Source organism: Panulirus ornatus, chromosome 19, assembly GCF_036320965.1.
Source record: "Panulirus ornatus isolate Po-2019 chromosome 19, ASM3632096v1, whole genome shotgun sequence".
NCBI classification, from domain to species: domain Eukaryota; kingdom Metazoa; phylum Arthropoda; class Malacostraca; order Decapoda; family Palinuridae; genus Panulirus; species Panulirus ornatus.
The window spans coordinates 25432493-25445509 of record NC_092242.1 but is presented as its reverse complement, the minus strand read 5'-3'; the positions used below and the strand labels follow the sequence as shown (position 1 = coordinate 25445509).

The 13017-nt window shown below is 39.0% G+C and overlaps 1 protein-coding gene across 10 annotated transcripts in view; it reads right to left on the bottom strand.

The window, feature by feature from the left end:
* The window catches only part of Galphaq (G protein alpha q subunit), a 404729-nt gene extending 401052 nt beyond the window's left edge, over positions 1 to 3677 (bottom strand). For 3 of the 10 annotated variants that reach the window (XM_071673787.1, XM_071673784.1, XM_071673785.1), the window contains exon 1: positions 3137 to 3675. In XM_071673787.1, coding sequence (XP_071529888.1) covers positions 3137 to 3254 — 118 coding nt within the window. In that variant the 5' untranslated portion in view covers positions 3255 to 3675. Of the gene's footprint in view, positions 1 to 3136 lie in introns of all 10 variants that reach the window. The other 7 variants (XM_071673782.1, XM_071673783.1, XM_071673781.1 and 4 more) reach the window with 4 other exon arrangements.
* Positions 3678 to 13017: the final 9340 nt, after the last annotated feature.

The window sequence follows — 13017 nt, the reverse complement described above, 5'->3', positions numbered from 1 at the left end:
GGCAATATGTATAGAAGAAATGCACCAACAGTCTGCTGCTGAAAAAACAGGGCCACTCAGTATATTGTAGTTGCACATTGCTCAATCATCAATATGAAGATAAATCTTGACTGCTAGGGAAGTTAGGTGAGGTTTTCATAAGCTATTTTGATTTTTTAAAACGTATATTGCCTACTTCCACATCAACTCTACATCCCACCCCTCCCAAGTACATAAACCTCACTACTAATAACTTGTTCAATAGTGTTCATAACACACTAATGCTCCAAATCACTCAAATATTCAAATCTAATAACAATGCAAATCTTAATGGTTACCTCACTTAATAATCGCACCTGGTTTTCAAGCATAGCATAATCAACCTGATATTGTGTCAAATAGGGTAAGTATTAACACTTGGGGGGGAGAGAGGAGAGAGAGAGAGAGAGAGAGAGAGAGAGAGAGAGAGAGAGAGAGAGAGACCGAGTGATCTCAATAAAGCTTATAAATATATCTTACTTATCCTTTTAATAAACTAAACTCTTTTTCCTCTCACTATTCAAAGTTACCTGATAGCATTTCAGGCCAAAAGTTAACACATTAAATTTTCAAGATCTGGGGAAAAAAAAAATAAAATTCATTTATGGTTTCAATACTTTTTTCTCTGATACTGTGGCTTAACTATAAACCACACTCCAAAACTCTGATCTACCACTGTAAAACAAACCAAAGTATTCAAAGGTACTTTAAATGTTTAACTCGTATATCACTGCCCTCCCCACTTTGAGGGCTCTCTCTAAGCAGCAAAAATCGATTTCTGGAGGATTGCAGTAAACTCGGTCAAATGCACCTATACTGTAGGAGAACCAGTCAACTAAAGGTATGCATTTACAAAGTTTGAGACAATACAAAGAGAACCAAGTGCATCCATCAAGATATCTCAGTGCCCGACTGCGTGGTGGTTGATGCTACCTAATTAATATGCTCCCAACAGCAGTTTAATATTTCTCCATAGGTAAGCTGACGACCAACATCATTTGTTTTATTTTTCTTACACGGCAATCTTTTCCTAAAAAAGATTTTTTTATTCACTTGAAAAAACACATTTTTCGGAAAGACTGGGAAGTATGGCATTGCATCATCGGGATGATCAAGAAACAAATTCTTATGGAAGCTGAAATTCAATATAGCAAAAATTTCATTAAACGACCAGTCTCAAACAGGACTACAGGTTATTTGAATGATCCCACAGCAACCCTCTTAGATTTTGGATTTGAAAGATACCTCTTAAAACTGTATGATGTAGGAAGCATAGTGCACTTATTGGATGTGTAGGTCATTTTATCCTCACAAAAATGATATCCATAATCAACTGCCCAGTAAAGTTAGCCTAAAAATAAAACGGACAAGAAGTCACTAGGTGGTTAGTAAATAATTATAAATGAAATTTTCATAGAAAATTAATTTCATAATCGATTTTACAACCAGAAATTGGTACATCCAATTTGCGTAAAAGGATAGTTCAGCTCAGCATTACCATTACATCTGGATGTAAAGTAATTTTATCCAATTCTAGTGAAGCGCCTTGCGAACACAATATTACAAAGCATGACTCTACGGATTTGATTTCATTATGCAACATGAAATACTACAATAACAGTACAACTAGGAAAAGATAGTTTCCTTGAGTATGTTTAGGCAATACACTTGTATAAAGTTCAAAGGATTAATGAAAACCCCACCTAACCACCTAAATTAGTCAAGATTTACCTTGACATTCAATATTCAATTAAAAAAATACCAATATTCAATTAAAAAAATACCAGTAATACATATTGTTGACTTGTAAATGCTGCCAGATGTCAACAAACTCATGAAAGCGAGCAGCCATGCAATCCTGCAGTAAATGATTTAAACGGTATGTTTCTGTTATAATTCTGGCTACTGGATAAGGTTAGGAGAGGCTTTTATAAGTTCTGTTGATTATTACAAGAGTATTAACTATGAATATGCATTAGCCCAACATTTTCCCAGATATACATAACCCCCACTAGTATCCTTTTTTTCCCCCCATCTAATATCATTCAGTAATATAAAACAGTAAAATTCAAGATAATGAATCTTCTTATGGTATTCTATAAACCTTAGACAAGTACTGCAAAATAATAAATCAATATCCAAAACTAATAGTGATATAGAGCTAAATCTGAATTTGACATGATACTGCATCAATAAAATCTAAGTGCTATTTTCACTCAGACTCTTTTCAAAAGAAAAAGATAATGTATATGAGTATGGTACTGTACTTTAATTACAGCCCTTCTATTCATTGCACTAAATAATGTATATGAGTATGGTATTGTACTTTCATTACAGCCCTTCTATTCACTAAGTTCATTCTACGGTCCTTTACCATCTTAAAAGCACCTAACAAGTACAATATAAGCAAATGAGGTCTAATTAACAATTCATCAGTACCTATGATGGTACATGTCATATTAAAAATTACCGGTGTATTAATTCAAACACATGGCTAAATTCACACAAACACACATGGCTTTCATCTTATTTTAATCACTCGAATAACAACTCCAGCCATGAATCCTTCCTAATCATCTACAACAAACAGCACAATTCCCTAAACCCCACCCAACCTTGCCCAATCCCAGTCTACCTAGCTCCAAATCAATGAATTCTCAAGTATTTTCCTGACGAGTAATTCGTACGTTAAAGGCCTAAGATTTATTTTGCCGGGGAATACAGTACAACATGGAAGTAGGAAAGGCCTAGGAAACAAGGAAAATGGTGTGTGGAGGTGATTACGGCCCTGTTGATGAACTGTCAATATGCACAGAGCAACAGGAACGGCAATCAGCTGAGCCAAAGACAACACGACACCCACACAAAAACAACCCAATCAAACCCTTAATAACGCCTGCTCACCAACACTATCATAGCTCCAGATGATCTTAGGAGATAAAAGAATGGCGTAACATCAGTATTTCACGTGAAAATGGACAACTAACTGTAATGTAAACAAAAATTGTTGACGGATGATGTTCAACTAGCAGACGACCCAAATAGTAACACTGATTGTTTGTCCATTTACTTCTGTTTAACAATCCTATGTGTGACAAAATCATATTTGTTTGCTTACCCAATAACAGTAGTTTAAGTTCTCTCCTGGCATCTCGCTTATCCTTCCGTAATTGTCGTTCTATCTCTTGGTTTATCCTCTTCTGTTCCTTGGCTTCTTCGCTTAGGCAGCACGCCATGTTTGCTGATCAACTAATATTATCGCGTTAATTTTGACAACTTTCACCACAATCTCCTTACTAAATTATCCTTCTTCCTCTTCTCTTTCCCCGCCTTTCTCCGCGAAGGGAAAGCGGCGCGTAATCGGGGAATTTTCTCAATTTTTGGTTATTTCCTTCACACAGGTCAAATCTAAGCCAAATAGGGTGGGGTTTCGTGCAGCCAAGTATACTGAGTGTGGCGCCTCCCCGCTCGCTGATTTCTGCTTCCCAGTTGACGCTCCCTTATATACAGGATTAACTGCTGCCTCTGTTGCCTCTCTTACTTGGTTAGTGTCACTTCACAGGCTTCGTGCTGTCACTAAAGGGCTTTTGGCCGAATAATTCCGTAAAGTGAGCAGCGTTGCCGGGGAAGGATCTGCTCGGGAGAACAGCCGGGGTCTTGCAAGCCTACAATTTGAGGAAGTGTGAGTGAATATAATCTTTACCGATCTACAGTAGCATATGATACTATATAACCATATTTCTGATATACTGCTATCTTAGTCATTCCATATGTAATGTATATATCCCACATAAAGGCTATGTAGAGCATTTCTATATGTTTATTTTATTGAAGCGAGAATACGGCGCTCCTACCATCGACTCTGACTTCCCATCATCCCTAACAATAAACATACGAGGCGAGGAATGCGCGTGTTTACTCTGAGGGCTGGCGGCCGCCTGCCCTGCCTGCCAGTGCCTGAAGCAGCTCCTGCAGGGGTGGGGAGGTGGGGGGAACATACTTTAACAACGATATCGAATGATTTTGGACGTTTATTAATCACTGAAGAAATACATGTACACATATCAAAGCTGACTAATTTCCCTCAAAGGTAAGATTTACGATTCTGAGTGAACTATAAACAAAAAAAAAAAAAAATGTAATGATTACAAATAATTTCACTCAGTCAACTTAGAATATTATGCATGGTGTTACAAATGAGTTATAACTGATCTTCAAGTGACAGTTGTAACTACTTAGCTAGATATGAAAAAACATGAATCTTGACACATCAGTCATAAGTGATGGTAATAAAAGTATTCATATCCCTCGTTAATTTTGCAGTCAGTTTTCGAAATATCATCATGATATTTTATCAGCTTTCAAAAATCAGCCATCCCTAGAATGACCTACTTTTAATAAAACAATGAACAGCTTCGTAAATTTTCAAGGCATCTGTATATCTAGGGTGACAGTTTTCAAGATTACGACAATGAGTTTTAGCCTGATTTCAAGATACCTTTATGTTGCACTTTCTCACATTGTGCTTTGGGTTCTTGCTCTAGTTTCCCTGGAAGCCGCTGTGAACAGTACGAGGTTCAATCAGACCAATGCACGGAAACAACAGTAGACATTATCAAAAGGATAAAAAGTTGATGTGTACAGTCACAGCTTGGCGGTAAAATGATGTTTTGTACAACTGAAAATCAATAGCTGGTATAATTAATGATCTGATCCTTCGACCTTGTTCTTCATCCGTTTGTCTTTGCTTTGTTACATTATATACCTCCAACGATCGTTTGAACAAGAGATGAGAGTACATCATGCACTGCGTTTTATTTTTCTTAGACCGTGTAGCCGTGAAAATAAAAAAAAAAAATCTCTTGCTTTCCTAGATGCTCTTTGAGAACTATTTTCGATGCTTTTGCTAACACCACTGCCTCGAAATTAGCATTATGGTCACATGCAAAGCTTAAAGCACGGCCTGTCTTTATCATATGCGAAAAGTACTTTTCCACCTTAAAACTATGCTCTCAGCCGAGTAGACTGTTCTTCACTTTTTTTTTTATCAATCGAATATGATAACCGACTACTTGTAATTCGCTGCTTACAGTTAGACTAGATCAAACATGAAAAAAATTATATCTCAAGAGTAATAATCTAGCTCCAATAATTAAATTTGTCAGCACCACAGATTCTTTTTTAAGACGTTACACCATCGGAAGGAGACGGTACGTTCAGATAATTGTACATATAATTGTACACTGACTCCAAACAGCGCTAGCGATACATGACATCTAAAATAAGAATATTAGATAAGGTAAATCTCGGTCACAACCTTGAATCAGGGAACACTATTGCATATTTCTCTTAACTCGCTAAGATGCTCTGAAATCGAAGCATCAAAAGAGGATCTCGTTTTCTTTGTCTTAGTCTCATCTGTACTTTCAAATATCATGAGTGTTTTTTATCAGTATTATTTTTCATATTGCAAGATTTATGATACACATATATAGATAAGACTTGTGTGTCACCAGTGTGCCACAACCCTTATCAGGTTCACCTAGGTTCATTGTCATGCACTTTTTTATTGCATTAAATTGAACACAGTATATTAAATACTGCCTTTTGTTACTGCACTCTTTACAGTACAGATTAGTGATTAGTCCTGAGTGTTCTGTTGACATAAAATATAATTTTCGGTTAATTGGTGGACCACAGAACTAGACTGTCCACTAGAACCTGCTCAAACAAGACTTTGGATTCAATCTTTTATTATACCAATCACCTCCACTAAATATATTTGCCACATAATCCACCACTCCGTTCTGTAGTTACTTGAAAAAAATCTAAAACAAGCAGAGACTGAAATTATCGTGCGTTCTACAGTGACGTGGATGGATGGGTCATCGCTCCGTCTACAATGACTTGGCTGGAAGGGTCATTAGCTAAGGCTGGGAAGTGGCTGGAAAGGTCATCAGCCTGCTCTTGATTATAGGTAAGTTGTGTACAAATACACATGTAAATGGAAAAGTATGTACTTTGCATAACCTGCTGTAAATGGCAAACAGAAATGTGTCAGATATATCGTTGATGTAATGAGTAATGATGTTTTTAATCAAGGTGTTACCACTTAACCTCCAAGTTAAAAGAAATCATATTGGTATAACAAATCTGTATGAGATGTGTACAATGTATTAGACTCATAGACGTGAGTCATGCTGAGAAAAGAAAGACAGACGGATGGAGTGACACACTCACATACACAGCCACTTACTGTCTGTCCTTCCCTGAAAAGGCTGTCGGTTACTCTCCATACACCAGCAATACGTATGATACCGACACCTAACATTTGTAAGATTATCTTATCTAATTACACATCTGTAAGAAATATTCACAAAACAGAACACAACACATATTCAAACTACAGTGCGTTCTAAGTAAAATACAAGGCGTACTGTGAACAACAATGAGTTCTAAACAACAAATATGACTTCTTCTTTTTTTTACTTAACACGATCCTTACAAATATGATGGCCATATCTTTTTAGTCTTATGCTAAATGGAGCAGATTCATCCAGTAAAAGGTGGAAAGTGATATTTGAAAGCCTTAGATAATAGTAAATTCCGCACTTCCAACTAACCGTCCACTGATTGGGAATTAATCTATCTCATACGGACATTTTTAGCTTCATATTTTTACGGTCAGTTCCAAAAGTAACTATAAGATCCTCATTGAAATAGTGAGTAATTTCGTAAAACCTCTCAAATAAAGTTCCTAACCGAAACGCATACGTTCGAATCCTGGTTCCGGCAATTTGTCCAGCCGTTCATCTATCCCTCAGGGTTGGTCGATAAAATGGGTACCTGGCTCAGGCTGATATTTTATATTACAGAGGTATATCCCTGGGGATAGGGGAGAAAGAATACTTCCCACGTATTCCTGCGTGTCGTAGAAGGCGACTAAAAGGGGAGGGAGCGGGGGGCTGGAAATCCTCCCCTCTCGTTTTTTTTTTAATTTTTCCAAAAGAAGGAATAGAGAACGAGGCCAGGTGAGGATATTCTCTCTGAGGCCCAGTCCTCTGTTCTTAACGCTACCTTGCTAACGCGGGAAATGGCGAATAGTATGAAAGAAAAGAAAGATATTATATATATATATATATATATATATATATATATATATATATATATATATATATATATATATATATATATATACATACATACATACATACATACATACGTACATACATACATACATACACAGATAGATAGATAGATAGATACTTAGCGTTAATGGGATGGCCTCGATTAGGGCCTCAGTTGCCTGTGCCGTCTCAGTTAGCATAACAGAAAAAGTACCAAATTTGGTACAATGATCAAAATTTGACAATTTTTCTAGCAGTCGTTGTATCAAAGGCATCAACGGTCCCACTGGCGATCTCATCGTACAGTCTTCCCTCGATCGAGGCAAATCCAACCCACTTATTCATATGCATTTTTTGGAGACTAGGAGAAATCGATGGAATTCCTGGCCAAAATTTTCACGGTCGCTCCATTCATTACATAACTATGTGTCTGTGTAACTGTAAAACGTTTAACCCACTGCACTCTTTAAATCACCCTAAAGAGTCGAACACTGTGGTTTAGCGTTTGCCTGTCCCCACACGAGATCCTGACAAACTAGATCCAGATTGAGGATGTGATCTGGACACTGGACATCTCTGTTCCTTTCGGGACTGTCCGGGCGAGATCTGGATCGGTGGCAACACTACGTGTCTTCCCCAAACTGTTGATCAGACTCCGGCATCAACTGGTCTCATAGGACAATTGTCTGCATATTGGTCTGGTTAGACACCGGATTCATTAGTATCATGCCTTCCTCACCACTGACCTTTCCCATAAGGTGGCTCTCTCTCTCTCTCTCTCTCTCTCTCTCTCTCTCTCTCTCTCTCTCTCTCTCTGAAGTCCTTTGGTTGCCTGCCTGCCTGCCTGCAGTCACACGTCCAGCACGGTCATATCTCATACTATCCACTGCCGCTGGGTTTTCTTGCAGTGTTCAAGAGACATCTCTTCTTTCGAGGCTTCACAGTAATGCTTCGAGTGACTCTCCTTCCAACGGTGCCAATACACGCTCTGGGACCCCCTTTTTTTTTTTTTCTCACCTAATTCTGAGGGTAGCTAACCCTTCTTCCACAGTTATTGTTTCGCCTTCTCAGGAACCATCTTCGGGTCCGGGCCACTCGCCTTCCTCACCCTAAGATGTCTTAAGTGGAGTGATCGTCTCATCTCAGCTGGACTGCACGATGGACTTGACCTGCACCACACCAGCTGCTCTGCCCATGGTGCAGGAACCCAGTTAACTGCTCAGTCGTGTACACCGTAAGTGCCGTCACTTCCTGATCCCGTGAGAGCCTCTGCAGAGCACTCCCCTCATGTTCTGATACTGGTTTTGATTTCAGTCCGGAAGACCTCACTGTAGGGAGGTGCCGCAACCTATCGGCAGTGCGGCCACCAAGGTCAACGTCTTGCTTTTCCCTAGATGCCTTACGATCTTCAGTGTTGATCCCCTTCAAACTCGTGACCAGCTGCGCTACTTACTCCCCCAGTATCCCAGTCGTTTACCGATGGTAGTAACACGAACTAGGATATATATATATATATATATATATATATATATATATATATATATATATATATATATATATATATATATATATACACACACTGACGCAGGCTACCGTTACGGCAATCGGTTCAAAGTCAACTCAGCTGATCATCTACCCCTAGGGCTTGGTCAATAAAATGGGTACCTGGCTCAAGCAAGGATATATATATATATATATATATATATATATATATATATATATATATATATATATATATATATATATATATATATATATATTTATATATATATATATATATATATATATATATATATATATATATATATATATATATATATATATATATATATATATATATATATATATATATATATATATATAAATATATATATATATATATATATATATATATATATATATATATATATATATATATATATATATATATATATATCTTTCTTTCTTTCATACTATTCGCCATTTCCCGCATCAGCGAGGTAGCGTTAAGAACAGAGGACTGGGCCTTTGAGGGAATATCCTCACCTGGCCCCCTTCTCTGTTCCTCCTTTTGGAAAATTAAAAAAAAATGAGAGGGGAGGATTTCCAGCCACCCGCTCCCTCCCCTTTTAGTCGCCTTCTACGACACGTAGGGAATACGTGGGAAGTATTCTTAATCCCCTATCCCCAGGGATGATATATATATATATATATATATATATATATATATATATATATATATATATATATATATATATATATATTATCCCTGGGGATAGGGGATTAAGAATACTTCCCACGTATTCCCTACGTGTCGTAGAAGGCGACTAAAAGGGGAGGGAGCGGGGGGCTGGAAATCCTCCCCTCTCGTTTTTTTTTTTTATTTTCCAAAAGAAGGAACAGAGGGGGCCAGGTGAGGATATTCCAAAAAAGGCCCAGTCCTCTGTTCTTAACGCTACCTCGCTAACGCGGGAAATGGCGAATAGTTTAAAAGAAAAGAAGAAAAAAAAAAAAAATATATATATATATATATATATATATATATATATATATATTTATATATATATATATATATTAAAAAAGGGGGGTGACTGTATTGTTGACTGGTTGGTAAGGTTATTTAATGTATGTATGACTCATGGTGAGGTGCCTGAGGATTGGCGGAATGCGTGCATAGTGCCATTGTACAAAGGCAAAGGGGATAAGAGTGAGTGCTCAAATTACAGAGGTATAAGTTTGTTGAGTATTCCTGGTAAATTATATGGGAGGGTATTGACTGAGAGGGTGAAGGCATGTACAGAGCATCAGATTGGGGAAGAGCAGTGTGGTTTCAGAAGTGGTAGAGGATGTGTGGATCAGGTGTTTGCTTTGAAGAATGTATGTGAGAAATACTTAGAAAAGCAAATGGATTTGTATGTAGCATTTATGGATCTGGAGAAGGCATATGATAGAGTTGATAGAGATGCTCTGTGGAAGGTATTAAGAATATATGGTGTGGGAGGCAAGTTGTTAGAAGCAGTGAAAAGTTTTTACCGAGGATGTAAGGCATGTGTACGTGTAGGAAGAGAGGAAAGTGATTGGTTCTCAGTGAATGTAGGTTTGCGGCAGGGGTGTGTGATGTCTCCATGGTTGTTTAATTTGTTTATGGATGGGGTTGTTAGGGAGGTGAATGCAAGAGTTTTGGAAAGAGGGGTAAGTATGAAGTCTGTTGGGGATGAGAGAGATTGGGAAGTGAGTCAGTTGTTGTTCGCTGATGATACAGCGCTGGTGGCTGATTCATGTGAGAAACTGCAGAAGCTGGTGACTGAGTTTGGTAAAGTGTGTGAAAGAAGAAAGTTAAGAGTAAATGTGAATAAGAGCAAGGTTATTAGGTACAGTAGGGTTGAGGGTCAAGTCAATTGGGAGGTGAGTTTGAATGGAGAAAAACTTGAGGAAGTGAAGTGTTTTAGATATCTGGGAGTGGATCTGGCAGCGGATGGAACCATGGAAGCGGAAGTGGATCATAGTGTGGGGGAGGGGGCGAAAATTCTGGGAGCCTTGAAGAATGTGTGGAAGTCGAGAACATTATCTCGGAAAGCAAAAATGGGTATGTTTGAAGGAATAGTGGTTCCAACAATGTTGTATGGTTGCGAGGCGTGGGCTATGGATAGAGTTGTGCGCAGGAGGATGGATGTGCTGGAAATGAGATGTTTGAGGACAATGTGTGGTGTGAGGTGGTTTGATCGAGTGAGTAACGTAAGGGTAAGAGAGAAGTGTGGAAATAAAAAGAGCGTGGTTGAGAGAGCAGAAGAGGGTGTTTTGAAGTGGTTTGGGCACATGGATAGGATGAGTGAGGAAAGATTGACCAAGAGGATATATGTGTCGGAGGTGGAGGGAACGAGGAGAAGAGGGAGACCAAATTGGAGGTGGAAAGATGGAGTGAAAAAGATTTTGTGTGATCGGGGCCTGAACATGCAGGAGGGTGAAAGGAGGGCAAGGAATAGAGTGAATTGGAGCGATGTGGTATACCGGGGTTGACGTGCTGTCAGTGGATTGAATCAAGGCATGTGAATCGTCTGGGGTAAACCATGGAAAGCTGCGTAGGTATGTATATTTGCGTGTGTGGACGTATGTATATACATGTGTGTGGGGGTGGGTTGGGCCATCTCTTTCGTCTGTTTCCTTGCGCTACCTCGCAAACGCGGGAGACAGCGACAAAGCAAAAAAAAAAAAAAAATATATATATATATATATATATATATATATATATATATATATATATATATATATATATATATATATATATATATATATATATATTGGGAGGTAAGTTTGAATGGAGAAAAACTGGAGGAAGTAAAGTGTTTTAGATATCTGGGAGTGGATCTGGCAGCGGATGGAACCATGGAAGCAGAAGTGAGTCATAGGGTGGGGGAGGGGGCGAAAATTCTGGGAGCCTTGAAGAATGTGTGGAAGTCGAGAACATTATCTCGGAAAGCAAAAATGGGTATGTTTGAAGGAATAGTGGCTCCAACAATGTTGTATGGCTGCGAGGCGTGGGCTATGGATAGAGTTGTGCGCAGGAGGGTGGATGTGCTGGAAATGAGATGTTTGAGGACAATATGTGGTGTGAGGTGGTTTGATCGAGTAAGTAATGTAAGGGTAAGAGTGATGTGTGGAAATAAAAAAGTGTGGTTGAGAGAGCAGAAGAGGGTGTTTTGAAATGGTTTGGTCACATGGAGAGAATGAGTGAGAAAAGATTGAGCAAGAGGATATATGTGTCGGAGGTGGAGGGAACGAGGAGAAGTGGGAGACCAAATTTGAGGTGGAAAGATGGAGTGAAAAAGATTTTGAGTGATCGGGGCCTGAACATGCAGGAGGGTGAAAGGCGGGCAAGGAATAGAGTGAATTGGATCGATGTGGTATACCGGGGTCGACTTGCTGTCAATGGATTGAATCAGGGCATGTGAAGCGTCTGGGGTAAACCATGGAAAGTTCTGTGGGGCCTGTATGTGGAAAGGGAACTGTGGTTTCGGGCATTATTTCATGACAGCTAGAGACTGAGTGTGAACGAATGGGGCCTTTGTTGTCTTTTCCTAGCGCTACCTTGCACACATGAGGGGGGAGGGGGATGTTATTCCATTTGTGGCGAGGTGGCGATGGGAATAGATAAAGGCAGACAGTGTGAATTATGTACATGTGTATATATGTATATGTCTGTGTGTGTATATATATATGTATACATTGAGATGTATAGGTATGTATATTTGCGTGTGTGGACGTGTATGTATATGCATGTGTATGGGGGTGGGTTGGGCCATTTCTTTCGTTTGTTTCCTTGCGCTACCTCGCAAACGCGGGAGACAGCGACAAAGCAAAATAAGATAAATGAATATATATTCCTATGAGACCACGGGGAAAATGAAACACGAAAAGTTCCCAAGTGCACTTTCGTGTAATAATCACATCATCAGGGGAGACACAAGAGAGGAATATAACAGTCAGTTGATATACATCGAAGAGCCGAAGCTAGGACGCCATTTGGTAAACATGTAATTGTTCAAAGAGGGGCAAGTATGAAGTCTGTTGGGGATGAGAGAGCTTGGGAAGTGAGTCAGTTGTTGTTCGCTGATGATACATCGCTGGTGGCTGATTCATGTGAGAAACTGCAGAAGCTGGTGACTGAGTTTGGTAAAGTGCGTGAAAGAAGAAAGTTAAGAGTAAATGTGAATAAGAGCAAGGTTGTTATTAGGTACAGTAGGGTTGAGGGTCAAGTCAATTGGGAGGTAAGTTTGAATGGAGAAAAACTGGAGGAAGTGAAGTGTTTTAGATATCTGGGAGTGGATCTGGCAGCGGATGGAACCATGGAAGCGGAAGTGGATCATAGGGTGGGGGAGGGGGCGAAAATCCTGGG